This window comes from Melitaea cinxia, chromosome 2 (assembly GCF_905220565.1).
Source record: "Melitaea cinxia chromosome 2, ilMelCinx1.1, whole genome shotgun sequence".
Taxonomy (NCBI): domain Eukaryota; kingdom Metazoa; phylum Arthropoda; class Insecta; order Lepidoptera; family Nymphalidae; genus Melitaea; species Melitaea cinxia.
In genome coordinates, this window is record NC_059395.1 from 9090736 (window position 1) to 9117915 (window position 27180).

The 27180-nt window shown below is 37.5% G+C and overlaps 3 protein-coding genes across 3 annotated transcripts in view; 1 reads left to right on the forward strand and 2 right to left on the reverse strand.

The window, feature by feature from the left end:
* Positions 1 to 3530: 3530 nt before the first annotated feature.
* On the reverse strand, positions 3531 to 4784 carry LOC123660302 (tRNA-uridine aminocarboxypropyltransferase 1). Its single transcript, XM_045595408.1, has 2 exons — positions 4452 to 4784; positions 3531 to 4361 (listed from the first exon to the last, which is right to left on the reverse strand). The coding sequence occupies exons 1-2, from the start codon at positions 4644 to 4646 to the stop codon at positions 3630 to 3632; spliced, it is 927 nt and encodes a 308-aa protein (XP_045451364.1). The 5' UTR covers positions 4647 to 4784; the 3' UTR covers positions 3531 to 3629.
* Positions 4785 to 5660: 876 nt separating this feature from the next.
* LOC123660313 (F-box-like/WD repeat-containing protein TBL1X) lies at positions 5661 to 15755 on the reverse strand. The gene is made up of 8 exons (XM_045595418.1): positions 15513 to 15755; positions 15275 to 15424; positions 14972 to 15108; positions 10733 to 10932; positions 10538 to 10658; positions 6675 to 6827; positions 6310 to 6501; positions 5661 to 6234 (listed from the first exon to the last, which is right to left on the reverse strand). The coding sequence occupies exons 1-8, from the start codon at positions 15568 to 15570 to the stop codon at positions 5734 to 5736; spliced, it is 1512 nt and encodes a 503-aa protein (XP_045451374.1). The 5' UTR covers positions 15571 to 15755; the 3' UTR covers positions 5661 to 5733.
* Positions 15756 to 18023: 2268 nt separating this feature from the next.
* LOC123664277 (gamma-tubulin complex component 3 homolog) overlaps positions 18024 to 27180 on the forward strand; it is a 29531-nt gene continuing 20374 nt past the window's right edge. Inside the window, exons 1-9 of the mRNA XM_045598871.1 lie at positions 18024 to 18093; positions 18286 to 18452; positions 18553 to 18666; positions 24555 to 24708; positions 25470 to 25652; positions 25902 to 25984; positions 26067 to 26184; positions 26640 to 26771; positions 26932 to 27022. Of these exons, the coding sequence (XP_045454827.1) occupies positions 18024 to 18093; positions 18286 to 18452; positions 18553 to 18666; positions 24555 to 24708; positions 25470 to 25652; positions 25902 to 25984; positions 26067 to 26184; positions 26640 to 26771; positions 26932 to 27022 (1112 nt within the window). The remainder of the gene's footprint in view (positions 18094 to 18285; positions 18453 to 18552; positions 18667 to 24554; positions 24709 to 25469; positions 25653 to 25901; positions 25985 to 26066; positions 26185 to 26639; positions 26772 to 26931; positions 27023 to 27180) is intronic.

Below are 27180 nucleotides of genomic sequence, written 5' to 3' on the forward strand. Positions count from 1 at the left end.
ACCTCCCCCCAGGAGTCTTTCGCATTTAAGAGCTATGCTACGAATGCTTGATGGAGACCCCATTCCGGGTTACAAATGAAGTTTTCCTTCTCCAGGACTCTGATGATTTTGAGCCAGGTTTATCCTTCGGTCGCCTTTTAGGACCCCACGAGAAAACAGGGGGTTTTCTACTCGGCCACACGGCAAATATATAATATACCTGTATATACCTGCCCACCCAGTACTTATGCTAGGAAAATAATAGACAACCCAAGTATTCGTATTTTTTACAGGTTCCAAACTGACGGTAGGTATTTTGTAATTTACTCTTTAAACTCTTTGGTACATTTTTAAATAAAGTTGAATTTTGATTTAAATATAATACTAAAATTAATATAAAATAATTTTCATCCATTAAGCAGATGGGTGAATTCGTTCTTATCTCCTACCAATACATGCTTAGTACTTTTATATATCGAGATTTATTTATTTTTACATTCCGAACAAGTTGGTTCGGATGATTCGAATGACCACTAGTGTGAGGAGAATAAGGGTCCGAGTGGATAACAACTTGACAGAAGAATTCGACATCGTAACTGGGTTTAAACAAGGAGATGCTCTGTTACCTGTGTTGTTTAATCTGACCCTTGAGCATGTTATACGAAAAATCATGGCAGTTTCTAGCGTGGGCTCTTTCTAGCTAAATGGACAACATAAGGTGATAGGATACGCCGATGACCTGGTACTGCTTACACAAAATGAATAAGAGGCCAATAATATGGTGAGAGTCCTGGACCTGGAGGCAGCTAGGATCGGCCTTAGGATAAATAAAGAGAAAACCGAATACCTCCACATAAAGCGCTTCGAAAACATTCGTGTACCATGTAAGAATCTTTTGGTAGGGGACGCAGTCTACAAAGACGTAGATAAATTTAGGTACTTAGGTTGCATTGTAACTGACACTAAGGGTGAGGCCAAACGAGCGTAATTTTTTGAGTTTTCAGTCTCGTAATTTCTGCTGCATTCGGTTTCATACAAAAGTCGAGATCGTGCCTCACGGCAACGCAAAATGAGTTGTGTGTCGACTTACACTTTTGTATAAAACCAGCAGATATTGCGCAACTGAAATTACGTGACTGATAACTCATAAAATTACGCTCGTTTGCCTCACCCTAATACGACAGAGCTCGAGTTTGATAGACGTATCCAAAACACCCTACGATGTACTGCGTTCCAACATACGGTGTTGGTATCTAATGATGATGCCAACCTTTGCATTCTCAATGATGGATCGCCGACGAGAAGAGTGTCCCTGATCAGAATGCAAAGTCTATCTTTTTCCTCAACGTCTTGCTTAATCTGCATCGGTTGATAACATTTTGGATATCCTATCTGATTTTAGAGATGATGGAAATATCTTTTTATGCTAAGAACTTTTTTAACATACAATCATCTCATCTACCAACTGTAATTTTAAAAAGAAAAGCAATAAAACATTCCTTTATCCACCTTCCCCTTGTTGGGATGAGAAATGAGAACAAGCAAAACAGTCATACACGCTATCTATGTCCAATGAAAATTTCATCAAATATCAAAGTATTAACGTTAAAATTAAAAGAATATTTCGCAAAAAGAAAAGACAAGGCTAAGTTCTGTGAGTCTTTTAATCCCAGATCTCCTTCCCGTGTCGTCTGGTTAAATCTTAAGAAATTTCATCGATCCTTCAGTCACAATGATCCACTCTCCATATCGTGCGTTAAAAAAAAAATCTAAGGAAAAATTAAATTTTTAACGTGACGAACTGGAAAAATAAAATAAAAAATAACTATAATTCAAAGTCCTCGGCGTAGCCGATACTTGAACTGAGCGTCTAGCCTCCAATGCACCTTATCGTTCAAAAATAGCTCCGAGTTGCTGCCTTATATTAGGCAGCGGCGGTGTGCGCTCCCTGTGGCATTTTCCTTTTCTACCCGCGGATGGCATTTTTGATAATTTACACAAAAAGGAGACAATGTCTCCAGCGAACTGGCAATACGTCGTCCGATCCCATTTCTGAATTTATCTAACTTTTTTTATTCTTTATTTATAAAGCCATACACCTATATAAGACTTAGTCGGCTAGATATACCTTATAACTTAAAAAAAAACCGAATGATAATCACAACAATAACTTTTAATCAACGAATAAACAAAATCGAACAAAAATTAAACAGAGTAACGCTACACTAAGACAACCATTATATGAGACCGCAAACCGACAAAACAGAGGCAGAAAATTTTTTTTTTTTTTCGAAATGTTTGCTACTGTTGGCCATTTTGTGGTCTGTTGGATTTTACCGTTGGCCTTTACAGCGTCACTGCTGAGGGGCCGGATACTATAGACACCGGCTGCGAAGGAAGATGTGAGCCCTTCAGGGCTCGGGGGGGAAACGTTCGTCCTAAGGTTGTCTCCTAACGAGATCGCACCTCGGCTTAGAACGTCGTCGGAGTGGTAGAACCAGCAGCGCTGAGCGAGCTGTTTTACATAGACGGGGCGGGAGACGTCATCAGGCCATCAGTCTTCTCTCAACAGTATATATTCTTGAATCGACGTAAACGGAAATTTGGCGTATATTACGTGATATCTTCTCAGTAAACTGTATCAGAATTATAACTAGAAAATTTAGCGAAACATCACTTTTAGCCTTTATATTTCAAATATATATATATATATATATATATATATATATAATGTTTAGATATATGGTATTTTAATTGCAAAACAAAGAGTAAGACGTATGTGTTTGTTGAGGTAAGAAGGATATTTTTTTAGGGTGTCGTACCCAATGGGTAAGCCTATTACTAAGACTTCGCTGTCTGTCCGTCCGTCTGTGCGTCTGTCTGTCACTAGGCAGTATCTTAAGAACGGCGATAGGTAGACAGTTGAAATTTTCAACCGTTGAAATAAAATAAATATTCAAGGGGGAAGGATAATGGCAACAGAAATTGAATATATAATACACAGGGTTTTGTGTCGGATAAATCTGACTCAGGCGGAATAAGCCCCAAATTTTTGTCGGATAAATCCGACTTAGGCGGTAAAAAGATTCATGAAGTTGGCACCCAGAATTATGAATTTATAATTTATGATAATTTAGTTTTACTTAATCGTTTGCGCGTTAAAATTTATGAAAAAAGGGATCAATAACATTTGTTAGCGCGTGTCCTCGTTTTTGAGAAAAATCAAAATCTAAATTGGGTGCTACAACGCCAGCACCCAAAAATGAAATCCACTTTTGGCTTGAAAATGGCAGTATTAAATATTTTTATTTATACATATCGACTGCGCATGACACGCGCAGATGGCACCCGAGAGAATTAATGAGCTATAATAACTCACTAATAAATTATTAATATTTTAATATTTTTTTATCGGAAAATAATCAGTGCGTTCCACTACGAGAATGCATACTGAATTAACATTTTACTCCAATCCATGCGAGGGCATTTAGTGGAACACGCCCAATAAGTTTTTTTTTTTTGAGTTTATGGTAAATGTAAAAAAAAAACTGTTTATTTATTTATTAATATATTTTTAAATAAAATGAAAACAAAATATTCATAAAAGATTTACATACAACAATCACAGTATTCAATGTATACTTAAGTTTTTATACTTCCATTGGCCTTTTGTAAGCTAATAAGTCATCATGTTTATAAAGTGTATGTAATTTTTCATACATGTATTTAAAAAAATACAGAAGATTGTCATACTGACCATCATATGGTTTGCAAAATGTATGATTTTCTTCTTTATGAATGGGATAATGTTTAGCGAGTTCATTCTCATAGTGTTTACTTCGTCCCCAAGCACAGATATGTAATTCTAACAGTAATTGATGCAATGCTTCCACAGTTGACAGATACCACCTGGGGCTACCTTTTTGGTGCCGCCAAAATTGAGATATTCTATTTTGTAAAACGATTTTAGGAATTTTGTGTAGTCTTTTGTCGGCAAATATTCCTCGACTCTGATTCCAAGTACTATCAATTAATATTAGTCTATCGATTGGAAATTTTTCAGTGTGATATATTTCATTGATGTTATTATCACTATTGAATACTTTAGTCATTAAGGTACCCACATTGTATCCTGAAGGTAATTGAGCTAATACACGGTCAATGTAAGAATTGGAATTGCTTTTACCCGTAAACAACTCTTTAACAGAACAAGCTTCTGTTCCTGGATATAATAAGACTGTTCTTCCATCTAAAGCATATTCAGGAATTTCAGGATAGGTATAAATATTCACATCACCAGGAGCCAACACTGCGGCATGAGCTGAAGTACTTTTACCATCAATTTCACGCTTGTGTTTAATTATGTCAACTTTTATTGGTAACTAAAAATAAATAAATAGCATATAGTCATGACACATATAAATTCCACTTTAAAAAAAAAAACATCAATTATTTCAAGTTATTATGCTTACTGTACATCTGGGAATCCGCCCTTCTAAGTGAGACACTGGGATATAACATGTATAGCAAAAATACATTCGAGACTTTCCACAACGTGGGCAAGGACTACGACTGTTTAAACTGTCTAATATATCTGAATTCGACATCTTTAGTCCCTCGAAAGGTTTGTCGTCACGACATCTTGCTTCTGGGCTTTTAGGATTCATACTTAAAATATATTTTGAACTATTGAAAAAGGTTCTGATAAGTGGCTTTATAAAGCAAAACTTTATTTAAAGAATAATACTAAGTACTTTAAAAAGGCGTGACAGAATGTAGAATTTGAAAATGAAACTTCAACTTGTCAATGTTAATTTGTTATGTCATTTTACAAATATAGACTCTATCTAATTTTTGTTCGATTTTGTTTATTCGTTGATTAAAAGTTATTGTTGTGATTATCGTTCGTTTTTATTTTTTTAAAGTTAAAAGGTATATAAATTCATAGTGGGATCGGACGACGTATTGCCAGTCCGCTGGAGACATTGTCTGACTCCTATTTGTGTAAATAATCAAAAATGCCACACGCGGGTAGAAAAGGAAAACGCCACAGGGAGCGCACACCACGCACACTGCCGCCGCCCAATATAGGGCAGCAACTTGGAGCTGTATGGGACCGATTAGGTGCATTGGAGGCTAGACGCTCAGCTCAAGTATCAGCTACGCCGGGGACTAACGCAAAAACCTTGCCTGATACTATCGTAGAATTTTTGTTAATTTATGTCAAACCGAAAACTTAACAATACGCTGAACGGTGCTAATAATAGGAAACGAAGTTATAACCTACCCTCAACTAAACGGTTCGTATTCGGTGGGTAGAATTTCGCGGAAACGTCGCGGATAGTTTGAATCAGTACTATAGCCAATGGCTGCCTTACGTATGTCTGGTGTCTGGAGTGTATCAGAGCGTTTCTTTGTAAACGTACACGGTTAATGTCCGGCAGACGCGTAGTTATGCGTACAGACCTTGGTTTAGTTTTCACATTTTGTGTTGTATTATTAATATTTATTATATTATTATTATATTCAAGAAAAAAAGGGCGGTACGAAGTTCACCAGGTCGGCTAGTAGAAGATATAAAGAAATTAAAACCAGGCTATTTAGCAATAACTTTTTTAATTTTTATATTGCTATTAAAAATAATTAAGACTAAAACAATTTTCAGTAAAAAAAGTAATAAATTTATGTGACAGAATATATAATCAGTTGTTTTGTCTCAATATTGCTTTCTATTACACATAAAAATTACATATCTTATAATTTGCGCAAGTCTAAGACAAAAACACTTCCATCACTTGCACTTGCTCCTACTTTTGTACCTCTAGAATTCCAACACACTTCGAAGATACCTCCTGTACCCTTGTAAGAATGAACAAGGCCACCAGTTTGAGTTGACCAAATGTGTACACATTTATCAAATGAACCACTCGCTAAAAACTTGCCATCGGGAGAAAATGCAACACTGTAAACTGGTTCTGTGTGTTTTGTAAGTGTATGAATACACACTCCTCTCTCGACATCCCATAAGCGTACAGTTGAATCGAAAGATGCACTAGCGAGTATCAAATTCATATTAGGATTCTGTGTGCCTGGTCCAGTTGGAGACCATTTTATGGTATATATTTCCTTGGAGTGGGCTTTCAAATCGTGAACGCAAGTGTCCTGTTTCATCGACCATATTTTAAGCGTCATATCATCTGAACATGATGCAAGCAGTTGCCCTTGTGGGTCCCATTTTATTGCATTTACTTCATTCTAAAAACAAAAAATAATAATTACAGGGTGACAACAGTAATGTTTGGTAATAAAAAAAATACTAATTATTCTTACTGTGTGGCCCTGGAAACTTTTTATAGGTTTGTCAACATGAAGTCTGCAGACATGAATACACTGATCTGTAGAACATGATGCAAATGCTGTATTTGTTTGCCAATCAACATCAAGTGCAGGTGCGGCGTGGAAGGAGAATTGCTGTGTACATTGTCCAGATGCTGCATCCCAGATAATTGTTGTTTTATCAACCTAAAATCAACATAACAAATAACGAAAACTTGGTAACAGAAATGTTTTACGATAATATTAATAGTGTAATCAACACAATCACACGCAAAATAGGCGCAAAGTCGTCGAGTTGCGGAAACCAGCCCGTGTTAACCATACCATACCATACCAATAGTGTAATCAAAAAAACATACCCCTGCACTCAAGATATAATTTCCTCGCTTGTTCCACTTCAAAGCAAATATAGGTCCTTTATGTTGACCTAAAGTCGATGCTAATGTGCCATCTGTGGTCCATATACGAGCATAACCATCATATGATCCAGTTGCTAGAAGATTTCCATCGCACTAGAAAAAAGAATCATCGAAATTGGTCGTTTATTTGAAAAGCTCCTCCCTCTTTAAAAGTCGGTTAAAAACATAAAATAATAGACAAAAAACAACGAGTTGGGGAGGGAGTGCCGGCAGAAATGAAAACTCGAATATTAATGTTGTGCATTTTTGATATTTTGGAATGGTTAGGGAATAATTTTGCATGAATTGCTTTAATTATCAGTATATAAGTACTATCATCTATGTGGTAAAATACAATATTCTTTTATTGCGATATCGTACATAAACACGACAATTTATATTACACACAAACATTCGCGCAAGCGCCCTGCGATGCCTAAACTAAACAGGAGGCGCAGGCATACATTTTCGCCGCACGGTAGAAAGAGAGGGAGATACTTCCTCTCCTACGCCGCGCTGGCGGTCTACTCTCGCCCCGTCTTACGAATTTTCAATCAGGTCACGTGGCTGTGTGAACTTGGCACCTGACTTTGAAAACAAATTAAATTTTTTGGTTTCTTTTAAATGCTTGTTCGCATAATGGTAGTATTTTGAAATCTAGTAGCGAGTAATTTAGTAGCTAAAATACTCGCTTCTGCACCAAAATCCATAGAGCGTGTTGCTTTGCGCTGAGAGGAGTAGCCCTGCACAGGGATTCCCCTCTGTCAAGGTATTAGTCCGAATGGTCCTACGCGTACAATAAAACTAGTTGCAGCCGCACTGATGACTAGACTAAATCTAGTTGCGCGATTGAATTACCGTCCTTCAAAAATGCAAAAATTGTTCTTTTTTTGCTGCAAAAAGAGATCTGCCACGTTAAATTTATTAAAAGATGTCGTTACCTTTTTTAAACTTCAAAAATTACAAATGTTATTAGTCGTGTTGCTTCAGAGATTTGCTTACGAACACAGGCTGCTCGTCCTCATACAATATGCGGATCGGTCAAGCGACTGATCCGAGTCTATTTCCGAGAAGTTGCTGCCGCCGAGCGATAGTGTACAACCGGTAACAACCGGTTTGTTTGTACTTTTTAACCGACTTCCAAAAAAGGAGGAGGTTCTCAATTCGACTGTATTTTTTTTAATTTTTTTTTTATGTATGTTACATCAGAACTTTTGACCAGGTGGACCGATTTCGACAATTTAATCGAAAGGTGGTGTGTGTCAATTGGTCCCATTTAAATTTATTTGAGATCTAACAACTACTTTTCGAGTTATATCTAATAATGCGTTTTTACTTGACGCTTTTTTCGTCGACCTACGTTGTATTATACCGCATAACTATCTACTAGATGTACCGATTTTGATAATTCTTTTTTTGTTGGAAAGGGGATATCCCTAGTTTGGTACCATGATAAGGAAACCAGGATCTGATGATGGGATCCCAGAGAAATCGAGGGACTCTCGAAAATCCGCAATAACTTTTTACTGGGTATACCGATTTTGATAATTTTTAATTTAATCGAAAGCTGATGTTTATCATGTGGCCACATATAAATTTTATCGAGATCTGATAACTACTTTTTGAGTAATCTTTGATAACGCGTAGTTGCTTGACAATTTTTTCGTCGACCTACGTTGTATTACTTGTCGATGTAATTGAAGTCGGTTTTTTTTCATTTGCGAGCAAACACAATTATTTTTTGCTGTAGTTGATAGTTATAGACGCCGCGTTCGCACAACGGTCACAGCCATGGATTATACCTGTTGCGCTTGCGGATGCGGGTTCGATCCCCGCACGTAACAAACATTTGTATTGGGCATACAGGTGTTTGCCGTGGTCTGGGTGTTTGTGCAGTCCTTGTGGGTCCCCACCGTGCCTCGGAGAGCACGTTAAGCCGTCGGTCCTGGTTGTTATCATGTTCACCTGATAGCGATCGTTACTCGTAGTAGGGAATATATCCGCCAACCCGCATTGGAGCAGCGTGGTGGATTAAGCTCTGATCCTTCTCCTACATGGGGGAAGAGGCCTATGCCCAGCTGTGATATTACAGGCTGAAGCGTTTTTTTGTCTCCACTTTTGTGAATCGGGTGTATCTCCGACTTTTTAAGAATTGTGGGAAAAATTCCCATATCCAAACAAAAATAAAAATATGTGTTAATGGCGGAATTAAAAACTCTTTGTGTTCCTTGATAAATATGTTAGAAATACCATCCCAACCAACAGTGGCAGAATTTTTCAAGCTACCTATACAATGACTTATTACATCCTGAGTAGTGTCTAGCAAAACAAAAGAAAACAAAAGAACTTAATCGCGATTCATCATTCCGCACCGATGATGAACAGTTATTTTGTTTATTTTGGCGAATGTAGGATTTTTCTGCTAATGTTTTACCAACTGTAAAGAAATAGTCGTTAATTTCGTTTAGTGACTTTAAAGACGAATCCGAAATATTTAACAACTCAATAGATGAATTACTGTTTCTGTTTGAACTATTTAAACTATTCTTTATTAATTTCCACAACTTTTTATTATCATTTTTAGCGTTACTTATTTCATTTTTTTCATAATTATTTTTTACCTTTTTTAATAGTGCATTACAAAAGTTTCGGTAAAGTATACATACATAATATAATAAAATATAATACAGCAAAATATATAACAAAATATAATATAATATAATCTACAAAGAAGTAATAATAAATGTGGGAAGATGCGATTTTAGTTGGTGCCGAAAAAAAATTTTTTTTGCACAACTACAATAATTGTGTTTGCTCGCAAACGAAAAAAACCGACTTCAATTACATCGACAAGTAATACAACGTAAGTAGACGAAAAAAATTAACAAACGCACTAGTCGTCACTGCGATTTTCGAGGGTTTCTCTCGAGTTCTCTGGGATCCCATCATCAGATCCTGGTTTCCTTATCATGGTACCACACTTCGGATATCTTCTTTCCACCAAGAAAAGAATTATCAAAATCGGTTCATAAACGACGAAGTTCTCCCTGAACATACATAACAAATATATATAATATATATACGAGCTGACCCAGCAACGTTGTTTTGCCATATATGTTATTATCACCCTTAAACCCCCCTTATAACTTAAGGGTATGAAAAATAGATTTTGGCTAATTCTTAGACCTACCCGATATGCGATTACTAACATTGTGACACGAGAATTTTATATATTTAATATATAAATAATCTAATATATCTAATATATAAAATTCTTGTGTCGCGGTGTTTGTAGTTAAACTCCCCCGAAACGGTTTGATCGATTCCCATGAAATTTTGTGTGCATAGTGGGGTAGGTCTGAGAATCGAACAAAATCTATTTTTCATCCCCCCAAATGTTAAGGGTAGTCCACCCCAAACTTTTTTTAATTTTTAGATAAATTATTTATTTCTTATTTTATTATGATTTGGCGTTGAAAAATACATACAACCCTAAATTTTCACCCTTCTACCACCAACCCCTATTTTTAAATAGCGTTTAGCGGCAAGACAACGTACGGTAGAATTGAGTAACCACCTCATTTTTTCGGTTAAAAGTCTAAGTCGGTTAAAAAAAATATTGTTACTACTATCAACTACTAACCAATATTTCTTAAATGAATCCAAACAAATTCATTTTTTCCAAAGTTCGGTACCAAGTTCACACAGCCAGGTCACATGTCCTGACGCGAGTTTAACATTTTTTACCCATCACAAAAAAAGTGCACAACGCCGCTAAAGAAGTTTTCACTTTAATACAATAAAAATAAGAAAAAGTAACATACATTCCAATCTAATGATGTCACATCCTTGTTACTGGGAACTTCAGCTCCTCCTTTCTGAATGCAATGCCTTAATACAAGCTGATTAGGAGTTGTGGCAGGATTATCTGACATATCCCATATTCTAGAAACAATATGCATGATTTGAGGTTTCGTAATTATTTATAAAAACTTTAATTTTAACAAACAATTATTTACCTAGCTGTGCTGTCTCCAGAACCACTAGCTAGAAGGTCTGTACTAGGGTTCCATGCACATATGAATACTTCTGATTCATGTCCCCTAAGAACAGTTGCTTTGCTAGCAGGTATTTCAATTGATTGGTCTACATCCATGTTTTCAGGGGCACTGGGTGTAGCAGCCCCACCTGTAGTAGTGGGTGCGGTACAAGTAGTGCCCTGAAGATTGATATTCTACAAGTAATAAATATCATGATTTAAAATAGTCTATTTTTTTGGAACTGTCTTATTTAGTAAACAAACTCTGGTCAATACATAATTCACGTTTTTTTCGCATTTATCACTCACTTTTACTACAAATCAGCTTATAGACATTTGTAAAACTCCATTTACTATTAATTTCACTAAAAACAAATATCAATTTATCATTTTACACATAAAAACTACTAAAATACGAATTCCGAGAGTACAGATAACTAATATTTTTGAATATGACATTTCAATATCTTTTTTTAAAAGGCAAATAGGGATGTGGTCATAATATTTTTAGAGGTGAATGAGTATAAGTGAATGAGCGATAAAATAGGCCATGTTCTTTACCTATATTTTAAATTTTCACGAATTATAATTGAATAGATTACAAAGCAATGTTACCGTACAGCGATTTGTTATTAAGTTTTACATATTGTTTTTTTTCTTTTTATGTTGAACGCAAAAATGCTTACAAAATATTACAAAAGTCAATATTTTATAGTAAAGTGTTCATTGTAAAGGTTTTTATTTTATATTATGAATATTTTTGAATATCAATTTCACCCTAAACATTTTTAACGCTATCTCTAATATACAGGGTGTGGCGTAAATAGTGGTCCACCGTTAAGGATTCGATAAACCAGGTAATTTACTATAACATATTACAATTTTATCCATTTTTACCCAAAGGTTCCGGAAATATTTTTATTTTTTATTTTTTTACGATATTTATACCCCTTGTTACAAATTTGGTTGTAGTTTTAACAAATACCATTATTTTCTCATTTTGATTACTGGTAATTACTGCTGAACACTAGAGCTATCGTTAAATAACACGTTTTTAATGTAAATTTAAAGCTTTTGAAGAAAAAAATTGGTTTTACTCTACTTTAAACCCAAATTTTTAACATATCATGCTAATTCAAGAGCGATTTTTGTAAAAAAAATGTACTAAGCTGTCAGTGCCCATTCATTTAAAAATATGCCTACTAAATACCAATCTCAAAATGGTATCACAATAGCAGATCCTTTTGTTTAACAGAAAGATATCCAATTTTAATTGAAGAAAGGAAGATTTTCATTAAAATACATTTTAAAATTTAGTTGCGTTAATACTTATGATTTTTGTAAAAAAAGTAACTACACTGTCAGTGCCTATTCATTTTAAAATATTCCTACTAATAACAGATTTTAAAACGATTTGCCATCCCATTAATAAAAAAAATTATTGCAATTTTAATTGAAAAAGACTTAAAATAAAAATAAAAAATTACTACTGTTACAGAGTGATCTTGGCCTAACTTGTAAATTAGAACAAGGCATTAAAAAAAATAAGTCATACTGTCATCGTTGATTATTATTCTTTGCGATGATTACAAACACTCTAAAAATTACACTAAATGCTCGAAATGCCCCCATTCGCAGCTATACATGCTCTGCAACGTCGAATATACAGTGTTTGTAATCATGTCAAAGAATAATAATAAACGATGACAGTATGACTTGTTTTTAACCGACTTCCAAAAAAGGAGGAGGTTCTCAATTCGACTGTATTTTTTTTTATGTATGTTACATCAGAACCTTTGACCGTGTGGACCGATTTCGAGAATTTTTTTTAATCGAAAGGTGGTGTGTGTCAATTGGGCCCATTTAAATTTATTTGAGATCTAACAACTACTTTTCGAGCTATATCTAATAATCCGTTTTTACTTGACGCTTTTTTCGTCGACCTACGGTGTATTATACCGCATAACTTTCTACTGGATGTACCGATTTTGATAATTATTTTTTTGTTGGAAAGGGGATATCCCTAGTTTGGTACCATGATAAGAAAACTAGGATCTGATGATGGGATCTCAGAGAAATCGAGGGAAACTCTCGAAAATCCGCAATAACTTTTTACTGGATGTACCGATTTTGATAATTTTTAATTTAATCGATTATCATGTGGTCACATATAAATTTTGTTGAAATCTGATAACTACTTTTTGAGTAATCTTTGTATAACGCATAGTTACTTGACTATTTTTTCGTCGATCAACGTAGATCAACGTAGATATTACTCGTCGATGTAATTGAAGTCGGTTTTTTTTTTCGTTTGTGAGCAAACACAATTATTTTTTAATGCCTTGTTCTAATTTACAAGTTAGGCCAAGATCACTCTGTAACAGTAGTAATTTTTTATTTTTATTTTAAGTCTTTTTCAATTAAAATTGCAATAATTTTTTTTATTAATGGGATGGCAAATCGTTTTAAAATCTGTTATTAGTAGGAATATTTTAAAATGAATAGGCACTGACAGTGTAGTTACTTTTTTTACAAAAATCATAAGTATTAACGCAACTAAATTTTAAAATGTATTTTAATGAAAATCTTCCTTTCTTCAATTAAAATTGGATATCTTTCTGTTAAACAAAAGGATCTGCTATTGTGATACCATTTTGAGATTGGTATTTAGTAGGCATATTTTTAAATGAATGGGCACTGACAGCTTAGTACATTTTTTTTACAAAAATCGCTCTTGAATTAGCATGATATGTTAAAAATTTGGGTTTAAAGTAGAGTAAAACCAATTTTTTTCTTCAAAAGCCTTAAATTTACATTAAAAACGTGTTATTTAACGATAGCTCTAGTGTTCAGCAGTAATTACCAGTAATCAAAATGAAAAAATAATGGTATTTGTTAAAACTACAACCAAATTTGTAACAAGGGGTACAAATATCGTAAAAAAATAAAAAATAAAAATATTTCCGGAACCTTTGGGTAAAAATGGATAAAATTGTAATATGTTATAGTAAATTACCTGGTTTATCGAATCCTTAACGGTGGACCACTATTTACGCCACACCCTGTATAAGTATAGCACATAGCACTGGCATAAAAGTTTACTGTAGTTCACAGGAAAATTTTGTGGGACTTTGTGTAGGATGAGACTTAAGATTACCCAATGAGAGCTTAGTGAAAAACAATGTTATTAGTCCTTTTGTTTAGATGTTAGAGAGAGTGTGTCACCGGCGCAAGGTTTTTTATTCATTGTAAATACAAATAATGTGACAATAATACTAAAAGGGTAGACTTTTTTTTTTCTAGACACAGACCCCCCTATCGGGTTATAAATTTGTTGTCTTTTATACAGATGCTCGTTTTTTTTTTTTTTCTTAATTCTGTACTTTCACAAATTCTTAGCAAAAATATTGAACATATTATCAGGTTTGAATAATTTTAGCAATATGGTATCATTAAATATTAGAACATAAAATTAATTTTACTTTCGTCTACGGCTTATTAATATTGTTTATTCATTTGCTCTTTGTGTCATTTACTAAACTTACAATATTACTCTATTGCATGTGGTCGAAGAATGCCATATTAGTTTACTAAATAAGACTTTTCCAAAAAAATAGAATATACAATAATTGTACTTTTTTTCTTTGTAATTTACGTATATTATAATTATTATAATATATATAATAGACCGAGAGCCCAGAAGGGCCAGACTTTCGTCATTTTATAAAAGCTGATAGTTTCTCAGCGGATGTTCCCAATACAGGTTGAAGCAATGGCCAAATATGAAGTTAACTCATGGTTTCTTTGGCAGATACCAGGTATTTAAAGGCGTAAGGTCTGGCCCTCACGGGTTCTTAGGTTATAAATTAAATTAATTTTATTATTTTATAGGTATTCCTAAGGGGTTGTAAGAAAATTAGTTAGCAAATAAGGGGACTTTGTTAAGCATGATGAGATGTGACAAGGATTCTAAAAATTTGACACGCACTTCACGTTCTCAATCTTTTTTATGGTGACATTATGATTATAAGGAGCTAGCTTGTGACGTAATATAGTTGGGGGTTGCTGAAAGTGTGAATTAACAAGACAATGGGGGAGAGAGGGATCCAAACAGGAAAAATTCAGTATGAAATATTTTATGAATAGCCTAAGAATAGTGTTTAAATAAATCTTTTTAAAACACTGTAAACAAAGCTTTTATTGGTTCACTTACATCAACACCGTTTTGTTCCCCTCCAGAACCTGGTTCTTTATTTGCTTGTTTTTGGGCATTGTGAGCATTCTGTCGAGCAGCAACTATATCAGGAGTGACTGCATCAATTAGGCTCAAGCTCTCTGTGAGACGAGTTTCTGTTCCTAATCGAAAAGTTATTAGTTTTTATTAATAAAATTTGTCTAAGATTAGCAAATTCCAAATAATTATTAAAAAGCATCAAGTTTATTATCATAGGAATATGAAAAAGTTCAATACAATGAACTGTAATATAACTATACTATGAGAAAGTGGTAATAATGATCTCACCATCTTCTCCTATAGTTATTTCTGCTTCAGTATATTGAAGACCCTTTTGCAATATATTTAATAAAGCGGCCGGTGGCACAAGAGCTCCGTTTATATTACTTTGAGAAATATGAGACTCTATACCAAATGTATAAGCAGAATGGTGAAACCCTGAAAAAAACAAACCATTAAACTTAAATACAGCAACAAAATTATTACATGTCAGCATCTCAATTAGTGTCAGAAAGTAAATACATACCAGATTCTTGCAAGTATCGATACACAAGAAAATTTACTTCGTCTATTGAAAAACTCATGTTTAAGCGTATTTATTTACGATCAAACCATAAATAAAACAAATATTAATTCACTAGTAGAATAGTCATGGTGATGTTTGAAAAAATCATACAGTCCTTTGATACAGTCTTTGATTTTAAACAAGTAAACGAGAAAATTAATTTTATAGCTGTTTCTAAAACTCAGCGTCAATTGAGCCCAATAGCGTCAATCATAGATTATACACTTATATACGGCGTCAATGTCGTGTACAAAGAGTATGTACTCCGTGCAGGGCTGCCAGGTGCACAAAAAGTGTGATCGTACGTCAACTACAAAAAAAAAAATCGTATGCCAAGGAAATTTTGAAATAAAAAGTATCGTACAGCCCTTAAAGACTAAGTACTAATTTTTTATTATAAATTATCAAAATTCGTTTAGTTTTAGAAAATAAATGTAATAAAACTATTTGTCACACTAATACAAAATTTACTGTGGTCATATTTTTTAATAAAAGAATTTGTTGGGTTAAACTTCGTAAAATTTTCGTTTCTTCTTAATTGATTGCTTAGCTAATAATTTGCACTTACGTGTATCATTGGATAAACTGTTTCTAAGTTTTGTTTTGATTAAATAAACTTCGCTGAATGCTCGTTCACAATCTGCACTGTTGTGGGGAAAACATAACAAATTTAAAGCAAATTGAGCCAGTCTTTTATAACTTTCAAATTGTTTTTTATTTCAAGTTGCAATTAATACCGAAAGAGAAAATATCTATATTATATATATTAGTTTTGTTAGAAAGCAAACAAATACAGCTCTTATGTGATTATTCAAAGAGACTTCATTCAACTAAAAGATCTAGGCACGCGTTAGGTAGTTGGGGTAGTTCTCCTAAATTCATGCTTGCCGGTGGATGACGTTTTTTTAATTATAAAATGCTTCCAGGTAATAGGAATATAAAAATCGTACATTTTGTGTACGATCTTGGTCTAGCGATCGTACATGAGTAAAAATGCAAAAAAATCGTATGAGTACGATTTAAATCGTACATCTGGCAGCCCTGACTCCGTGTCTTGTACTCCGTAAGTCCGTATTTTATTAATATAATCTTTGGTCGTGTACACCATAGACAATAGACATTGATTATAAAACCATACAACTGTAATACAGTGTTGCCGTTTTAGCCATTTTGTGGCTAGATCTAGCGGATTTTCAACGGTTTTAGCCAAAAAACAATCCATTTTAGCCACCAAAATAAATCTAGCTACTTCTGACTGCTTTTTAGATTTTTACTACATACATATTTTTATTACTATAAAAAGTCTACCGGCTAATACATACCACCATACGGTACCAATACTACCAAACTAAAATACATAGTTAATTTTAGGCAGCACCAATAATGTCCGCATTATGGCAGGAGGATTCCCGAATGAATGTTTATCTTTACCGTAATTTAGGTTCGATCGAATGAAAATAGACCGTATTGCTATTGCTGTAGTGCTTAGTTTGTTTTGCATAACGTCAATACTACTTATGTCAAAATGTCAAATGGAGCGCAATATTGTTAATGTTTACATATGTGCATACGCAATACGCATTTTTTTCAATTAAGGCGTGTGAAACCGCGGGGCACAGCTAGTATATTATAGTTAGTAATTCAAAGTAAAGTAATAATAAAGTAATCGTCGTAGTTTTTTTAGGTGTATTTCAAAACTAATTCAAGTTCCAATTAAGCATCAGCACAATTTAGCATTGTGCTCTACTAAGTCACATTATGCTCTGTAATTGGAAAACGCACACATTAGCCACTTCTAGCGGAATTTCGTAAGTGATTTATTTACAAAACTGGCAACTTTTTTCTTTGATGTAGCCACAAACTAGATTGTCCTAACGGCAACATTGTTGTAATATCGGTCCGATCATCGGATAGTAATCAACTAATCCGATTAAAATTGTACTTAGATAAAATAAATATACTGTTTTACGATTATTTATCAAATAATAATATAATATAATTCATTTAAATATCTTTAAATGAAAAAATAAAATGTTGACTATATTTTTTACTGTCGTAACGTAACCGCCCACCACATATCTTGGTATATTAATATTTTTTTATTAATTATATATAATAAATATTTTACCAGACTAAATATCAAAGTATAAAAAGCAGACTTCTTAAATCTTTCAAAATGGTTTATTTATTTATTTAATATTGTCATTCAGTTCGTACGTGGCTTTACAGAATAACACCTTTGTTTTTCCCCAGAGGAAGAATTTAGAAGAAAAAATGTCAATTTCAATAAAATTGTAAACATCAAATCAAATCAAAATCAAGCTAAAGTATGTAACTGTAAGTTTTAACATAAATATATTTTATGTTTTCAAAATTCTATTTTAAATATTTTCCTACTATCCATGTTTTTTACTATCCATGTTTTTTTAGCTATTGTTTAGTAATAATAGAACTGAGTTAAAAAAAAACTAAATGGACGTATCGGCAAGTACGGTTGCTTCCTTACTTCATAAATTGTGCGAAGGATTGGCATTTGATCCTGGTGAGCTTCTTTTTTTAAATACAATATCTGTCAATTTATTGCCTTATTGGGATGAATTTACGATAATTTTAATGAAGACTATTCAAGATTTTTTAAAAGATTTTATTTTTAATTTTATAGCTGGTGGGAGTCTAATTTCCACATATCTAAATTAATTTTATTAAAATATTTACACATGTAAATACTTTTCAGATGGAGCTTATGAACTAGCCCTCTCATATTTATCATCCACAAGTGAAAAATCTCGTCCGGTACAAGATGAAAGATTTCTGTGTCAAAAGATTCATTCACGTTTAGCCCGTGTGTCTGCAAAAGATGCAGATAAATTCAATGAGTCTTATGCCAAATTAAAGAATTCTGTACGACTATATAATTATTCGGAATATTTGTTCATATGTCTTTTAACAAATATTTTGTATGTTATAAATTGAAACCTAATGTAACATAATGTTTTTTCAGTTTGTATTAAAGCAAAGAGAGTCCGTGCTCTCATTATTATTGGCCCTGTCAGAGACACCACACAATTCGGAATCAACACAGCAATTGTTTCCTTTACCTAATTTGGTCTGTACTGTAAGTAAATTTTTGAAATATATATTTATTTATAATCAGGGTGTTCGACTTCTAACTGCATTCCATCAAATGAAGATTTCTAGTAAGAGATATTAAGACTCAGCAAGCAGTAACTGAAAACTTTGAATTAGTGTTGTTTAACTGCAATATGGACGAATTGTACATCATTTTGTAACCGTGGATTTACCATGAATTCACCAGAGATTAATTGGCCTAAAAAAATGTCAATGTGTGTTTATAGGCCTATTGACTTTACAACTAATACCAAAAAAAATAATACAAAAAAAAGTTCAGGGCAATCAATGGCGAATATTATGCCACCTTGTTGGACCGATAAAATAACAATTTGAGGAAAAAACAAGTCCATTTCTCAACGAAGAAATTTCTTTTTGACAATGACAATGCAAGGGTAAACACAAAATCAAAATCAAAAACAGCTTTATTCAAATAGGCCCCAAAAGCACTTTCGAATCGTCATTTTACAAGTTAAAACCTTAAAAATAAATTATTATTTTTGTAAAAGTAAAGCTACCACCGATTCGGAATGTAGATTCTGCAGAGAAAAATTGGCAAGAAACTTCGCAGTTACTCTTTTGAAAAATAATATATAAATTGTGCTTTACTACAAAATTAGTAACATGGTGCATAAAATACAGCGTCACTAAGTCCACACTCTCCTTCTCACTACGTGTTTAGGCCAAATCGCGCCTTAGAGCGATTGCCTTAGGGTTTAGTTTAACCGTGGCTCTGTCGTTTCTTACATCTAGTAGGCGGTCCATTTATTACTTATGATTTTGTAATACCATTTCGCTGCGTTAGCGACGCTTTTTTCTGTATGGGCTTCATCGGTGATATCGCCAGGTGGTACGGCCCCCCGCCGTCGCCGTCGCCCGCGCCGCTTAGCTTAGTTAGTCTCGCGTTCGCTCTGCACTGTGTGGCCGTATCGCTGCTCGATGGCCGGCCAGTTCCTATTGTTGGACTTATTGTTTTGCGCGTGCCTCGTGGTTTATTAACTGCTTACTTACTTACTTTACTGCTACCGTTTTAATTGCTGTACTTTTACTGATATTGTTGTCTGTATTTGGTTCGCTCAGAACGCAATTTTCTGTGTAGCTTTATGAGAACCCCAATGTTGGGTTTGGACTCTTTGCTGGCGTGACCGCACGCAGTCCTGTGATTATATCTAACAATTTGGTAACTGTAAATATTTGTTGCTGTGCTTGTGACTGTAACTGCTTGTGTATTGACTGAGTTATTTATTTCGTTATAATCAATTCTGTGACGTGTCTGCTGGCGAGTGACTGGGGGTGTCTACTCACTGTCGAAGTCTGGGGGCCTGGGGCCTCCTTTTCGGGGACTGTCAGGACACCTATTTTACACTTAACGTCACACCACACCACACGACCTACACACGCTCCCTGGCGATCTTCGACCCCAATAGACCCTAGCTGTCCTTCGAAGGTAAGTGCAATTTCATTCTTATTTTTCAACCCCTTTTTTGTATTTGATTGCTCACGCCGCATATCCTGATCGCCATAGGTATTCCGTACCCGACCCTAGGCAGTCCGCCGGGAGGTCGCTGATGGGCCCCGACCTCTGAGGCTCTGCTGGACTGGCTAGGGCCGTAACATTTTGGTAGCAGAGCGTGGTTCCCACGCCTTGAGCTGCGTGAGTATAACTGATAGGGGTTATATTTGTTTAGGGTATTTGTATTTTGAGTAGCTTCGGGTAGGTTTAGCCACACACATCCCTGTTTATATTTTTTTTTTACTGTTTATATTTTCTTACTGTTATTACTGTAATTATTGCTGTGATTTGTATCTGTATTTTTTATTGCTGTATTGGTTGTTGGAATTTATATCACTGCATTTGTTTATCGTTGTATATGATGCCGTCACACAAGCAATCCAAGGCACCTGCGCTGATAATTCAGGAGCAGCTGCGCTGGGCGGCGCATGCCCACACACTGATCGGGCGCGCCGACCGAGTGTATAATTTAGCGCAGCGAGCGGATCAGGTTCGGGATCGACTGACCTTGGTCGAGAGCGCATACACTGAGCTTCTGTCTGCGGATGTGGAGAGCGGAGTCAAGGACTCCGCTCGTCGGGATTATGAGCAATTCGTCGACTTCACGGACGACTTGGTTGAGGCAAGGGGCAAGCTGGCGCATGAGGCGCGTGAGAGCCAGATGGAGGGTCTGGCGAAACTGGAGTCTCCGCGGCGGAAGCCAGCTCAAGCTGAGCTATTAGGTAAGTTGCCCACATTGGACTTGCCCAAGTTCTCGGGTGCTATTGGTGAGTGGCTGGCCTTCATAGGCCTCTTTGATAGCTTGGTCCACGCCCGGGGGGACTTGTCCCTCGGTCAAAAAATGGCGTACCTGCTCTCTTCTCTTGAAGGGGAGGCCTTTGCGGTCGTTGGTCACTTGAAGTTGGCCGACAACTCCTATTTGATCGCAAGAGACCTCCTCGAGAGGAGGTACGCAAACACCCGGCTACTGGCTGACGAATATGCCCGACAGCTTCTGAATCTCCCGCTACTGACTGACAGAACGAGGCTACGTCAGGATATTATTAATCCTGTCGTAGTCGCGTGCAATTCGCTGAGGCGCCTGGAGCTTCCGGTCGACGAAGGGGCCGAAGGATCTTTTTTGTTGCTCCATCTCGTACTGTCCCGCCTACCCCTCGATCTGCGGAACCATTTTGAGGAGAGGTATCGCGGGGACGGAGCGGATCATATCCCGTCTTTTAGAGACCTGCTGCTCTTTTTAGAGCAACAGTGTAGGCAGGTCGCAAACGCGGCGGGCGCTGCTGGCACCTCCAGGGCATCTGAGGAGCTGAACCCGCCCGGGAGGTCATCGCCGACACCGCGGAAGGTAGCTGGAGCTCCTTCCGGAGGGCGCCGCCCTCTCCCTACATATACCGGCCTAGTGGCCAGGGAAGCTCCTCCTCCTCCTACTAACTGCAACTACTGCCGCGGGTCGGAGCACCGGGCCGCGGCTTGCCCTAAGCTGCGGGCTAAGCACGCCAAGACGAGGCGGAACATAGCTCGCGATCGCCGCTGGTGCTTCTCTTGTTTGGAGCGGCACTTACAAAGGGACTGTCCGCACCAGCGGCCCTGTCCGCACTGCTCGGGTCCTCATCATGAGGTCTTGTGCCTGGGCCCGTGCAGCGCTCCCTCTCGCGCCCCTTCCGACCGCGCCTCTACCACGGGCGGGGGCGCTAGTCAGCCCCCTCTGGCGCGTGACGCTTCTCGCTCGCCCACCAACCACTGCGCCCCAGGTTTGAACAGGGGACATTCCCCTGAGCAGTTGGGGGGTCACCCTGCCAGGGGGGGGGTCTGCACCCCCCCTCCTCAGCGGGTCGAGAGAGAGTTCGCCGCCACTCAGCTGTCGTCAAGACCACTGTCTCCTCCCTTAGCTAAGTGGCCGCGACTGGAGCGCCACCCTCCCCCCCTTGGTCGGAGTCGGCGACCTTACCAGGTCCCTAGGACCTCTTATCTGTCCCGGCCCGCTAGGCCGGGGCCCTCTGAGTTCCGGGCCTCTCCGCTTAGCGCTACCTCGCCGCCGGTGGTCGAGTTGTCACCTGACACCTGACTGCCGCTACGAGGACCCCCGGCGCGAGGACTGGTCCGATGGAGGCAGCTTCAACTAGGTAGCTGCCGCCCTATCTCCCACCACGGCCACCTCCACTGAGCCTTTAAGCTGTCAAACTGTCCTTTTGCCGACAGCCTCAGTGCAGGTGTACAACCCGAAGGGCGACTGTCTAACATCTCGCGCCTTGTTGGACTCGGGTTCACAACATTGTGTGGCCTCTATTTGGTTGGTGGGAAGACTAGGGCTCCCCTGGAGCTCTGAATCACGTCGAATGTTTGGCATCGGAGGCGTGGAGCCTCCCGCTCCTAGGGGAAGAGCTGAATTAATTTCGCTGGCCCTGTCTTAGTCAAGTCGTCCTGCTTTCGTAACGCGTGCTCATATGGAGCCTACCTGTGCGTGTTCGTATGCCTCTCCACTAAGGCCGTTCATCTGGAACTTGTAAGTGCCCTCAGCACTGAGGCCTTTGTGGCCACACTAAGCCGCTTTGTGTCTCGCCGTGGGGTCCCTGATCTGATCCGATCCGACTGCGGAACCAATTATAAGGGCACGGATAGATATCTGAACGAAGTTGTGGACTTCCTGTCTAGCAACAAGACTTATTTAGGTACAGAGATGTCAAAGCGGGGCATCCAGTGGAAGTTCGACCCTCCTGTCTGCCCGCACTGGGGCGGTATTTTTGAGGCGGTAGTTAAAGTTGCAAAAACGCATCTCCGTCGCGTTATTGGCGAAACTATTCTGACTTTTGAGGAGCTTGCTACTGTATTCTGCAAGATTGAGGCGGTACTCAACTCTCGGCCCCTTGGCCCCCTATCGTCCGATCCAAATGATTTGGAGGTCCTAACCCCTGGCCACTTCCTGATTAGCCAGCCACTTAACGCCCTGCCTGAATACCCGTTTAAGGACGTAAAGTCCTCGCGTCTTAGTAGATTTGACCTGCTGCAACAGATGACCCAGAGTTTTTGGCATCGATGGTCCCTGGAGTACCTACATCTTTTGCAGCAGCGCGTTAAGTGGTCTGACAAGACGGACCCCCCTCAGGTTGGAGATCTCGTGTTGGTCAAAGAACCCAACGCTTTGCCATTGTACTGGCGCCGCGGTCGCATCGTTAAGCTATCATATGGATCGGATGGCGTGCCCAGGGTTGCCGAGGTCTTGGTCGGAGATTCGGTCTTGCAACGCGCCGTCGCGACTCTGTCTCGTTTACCAATTTGCTCGCGGACATAATGCCATTCTGTCCGGGACGGGGGATTGTTTAGGCCAAATCGCGCCTTAGAGCGATTGCCTTAGGGTTTAGTTTAACCGTGGCTCTGTCGTTTCTTACATCTAGTAGGCGGTCCATTTATTACTTATGATTTTGTAATACCATTTCGCTGCGTTAGCGACGCTTTTTTCTGTATGGGCTTCATCGGTGATATCGCCAGGTGGCACGGCCCCCCGCCGTCGCCGTCGCCCGCGCCGCTTAGCTTAGTTAGTCTCGCGTTCGCTCTGCACTGTGTGGCCGTATCGCTGCTCGACGGCCGGCCAGTTCCTATTGTTGGACTTATTGTTTTGCGCGTGCCTCGTGGTTTATTAACTGCTTACTTACTTACTTTACTGCTACCGTTTTAATTGCTGTACTTTTACTGATATTGTTGTCTGTATTTGGTTCGCTCAGAACGCAATTTTCTGTGTAGCTTTATGAGAACCCCAATTTTGGGTTTGGACTCTTTGCTGGCGTGACCGCACGCAGTCCTGTGAATATATCCAACGATTTGGTAACTGTAAATATTTGTTGCTGTGCTTGTGACTGTAACTGCTTGTGTATTGACTGAGTTATTTATTTCTTTCGTGTTTTCTTTGATTTTTGTATTTGATTGCTCACGCCGCATATCCTGATCGCCATAGGTATTCCGTACCCGACCCTAGGCAGTCCGCCGGGAGGTCGCTGATGGGCTCGACCTCTGAGGCTCTGCTGGACTGGCTAGGGCCGTAACACTACGTGTACCAAATAATAAGCTTTATCTATTAATATTTTTTAATAAGAACTTTAAATTTAAAAAATCTTATTTTTGGAAATGGTAAAAAAATTGGAAAAATATTAATTAAAGTCTATAAAACGCATAAAAAACTATGTAGAAAACTAAAATTATTATCTGTCACAAAACCTTTTTTCGTCAAAAAGTAATAGACTTCTTGGCCAACTCTTAATAATCTCTTAATTTGGTCTTATTCAATTATGTAATAAGAATATATGAAATTGTAACTAATTATTAAGTTATGAAATTACAGGCTTTTAATCAGGCAATTAATTTTTTAGAATACTGCAATCGGCTCAACAGCTACTACGTCAACGTCAAGCAAAAGTACCATTGGTTCAGCTAGTTGGGGTAGCAATGCTCTCAAACCACAAAGTTCTAATCAAAGTCTGCCATCCAATAATAGCAACATGGTTGTAGCTGTGCAATCTAATGGTAACATATTTTATCTATTGTCTTCAATGAATTTTACTGTTCTTTTGTAAAATATTGTGAACTATACAAACTAGTTACAGATTCTGTGTAAGGTACATAGAATTCGAGTTTGTTAGTTTATTTAAGCTTTTTGGCTGATTAAGAAATAAAATAACCTTGATAAAATATTTGAAAACTGTAAATTCTCCTAAAATCATTCATGACAAATTCAATTATACACAAAATTAGGGTTATTTTAAGATTCGACCGAGATCGATGTACAGAACCTTTATTGTTTAATAAATATTGTTTAAATGTTAGTTTAGACTCGTAATTTTTTTTTTATGTAACTTATTTCTCATTCTTGTAAGACACTATTTTGTATCTTCGCTTCAGCCTGTAATATCCCACTACTGGGCATAGGCCTCTTTCCCCACGTAGGAGAAGGACCAGAGTTTAATCCACCATGCTGCTCCAATGCGGGTTGGCGGATATATTCCCTACTATGAGTAACGATCGCTATCAGGTGTACATGATAACAACCGGGACCAACGGCTTAACGTGCTCTACGAGGCACGGTAGGGAGACCCACAAGGACTGCACAAACACCCAGACCCAGGCAAACACATATATGGCCAATACAGATGTTTGTTATGTGCTGGGATCGAACCCGCAACTGCCAGCGCAACAGGTACAATCCATGGCTGTGACCATTGCGTAAACGCGGCGTCAACTATTTTGTATATTGTAATCTGAATTTATAAATATATTATAAAATGAAGATCGTATGCAAGAGCGAACGTGCGTACGGGACGCAGTATTGGCGGCCACAGGTGTGAAAGCTTCAAACTCGACTAACTGGTCTCGTCCGGCTCAAACGTTGTACACAAGAATAGCTCATTTGGGCTTTTTGCATGACCGCCTTAAGGAGTTTATTGACCCAGCATCAGGACTTATGCCACAAGGTAATAAATCTATATAATATTAACAAATCGAAATAAATTCTTCAGCTAAAAACCTAAATACAACATGGATTTGTTTAAAATCCAGTAGATTATTAAAGAAAATGCTCACAAAAATACGTGCTGACCTCTTTAAAACCTCTATTAGAGAAATACTATATTTTTTTTTTATTTTAAATAAAAACGACACGTGAAGGTGCTTTCTTGAAAAAAAAAAAGTTTTATACACACATGATATTCCTGTGATGTTAGGTTTGATGGGCGAGGGATTAGTGGCGTCAATAAGAGACGAGCTTACAGAATATTATCGGAGTGTTGCTCTTCTACAGTCTCAGGTATGAATCAAATATATATAAGACGCAAGACACTATTTGAATGATTATTAGTATTGTTTTTATCATATGTATATTTTTATAGGTATGTGAAGGCGATGGCGGTGGTGGCACTTTACGCCGTGTCATTGTGTGGGCTTATGAACCTCTGCATCGTCTGACCTGGCTAGCCAATATCGCACACGCAGCTCATCATAAAAAAGGTTAGGCATATAAAATTCGGTGTTATACCATTAATTTAAATTACTAATACCATTTGCTAGGCTTAGAAATTATAATAAAATACAACTATAGGTGTTGCTTAGCGCAAACGATTTAGGAGTGAGCAGTCCTTTTTAAAGGACACTAAAGGATGTGTAAACCAGGCTATGGAAAGCCCAATAACGAATGGTCAAGTTGATATATCTTGATTTTTAAGTAGATTTTTATATATTCAGGATATACGTAATAAACGTATAATTTTATCATAAATTGTCTAATATTTTTGGCTACGACCACTTTTACCATTTTTCGCCAAGTACATCAATCAGTTCAGTGCAATTTCGCGTATTGTTTGTACACGTATTGCTTTATCTGCTCACACGAGTGCAGTGAAGTGGGATGCACAACAACCGACAGTGCTACGTGTTAGATGACAGTCTTGCGTCCTCGTATGCAGGCGGGGAGCTGGCATCGTGCGTGCACCGGTTCGTGCGGCACGGCGACGAGCGCGTGTGCGCGCTGGCGCGCCGCCTGCTCACCGCGCTCACCTACCCGCTGCTGCTCATGCTCACGCGCTGGCTGCTGCACGGTAACTGCCCCCCCCCCGTCTCTCTCTCCAGCTTTAAAAGATTATTAAAAAAAATGAAACTCTTTTTTACTGTTTTCAGCTTGATAAAATAAACATTTTAGGTATGTATTACTATTTATTTCTAATAATTTTAATATATTGAAACGTGTTTCTTGTCCAGGGGAGATCGATGATCCTTTTAACGAGTTCTTCATCGAAAGCAGATGTGGCGTGCCGATAGACAGAATGTGGCATGACAAGTATAGAGTTAGGTGAGGACATTTTATTACATTCAGTAGGATACAAATAGTTTGACATGATATATGGTCGTGATGATCATGACGTTTGTTTTACTGTAGTATATAATTCATTTTTTTAAACTAGGCTTTATTTGTTCGTATCGACCAAATCCAAAAAAAATATTATTTAA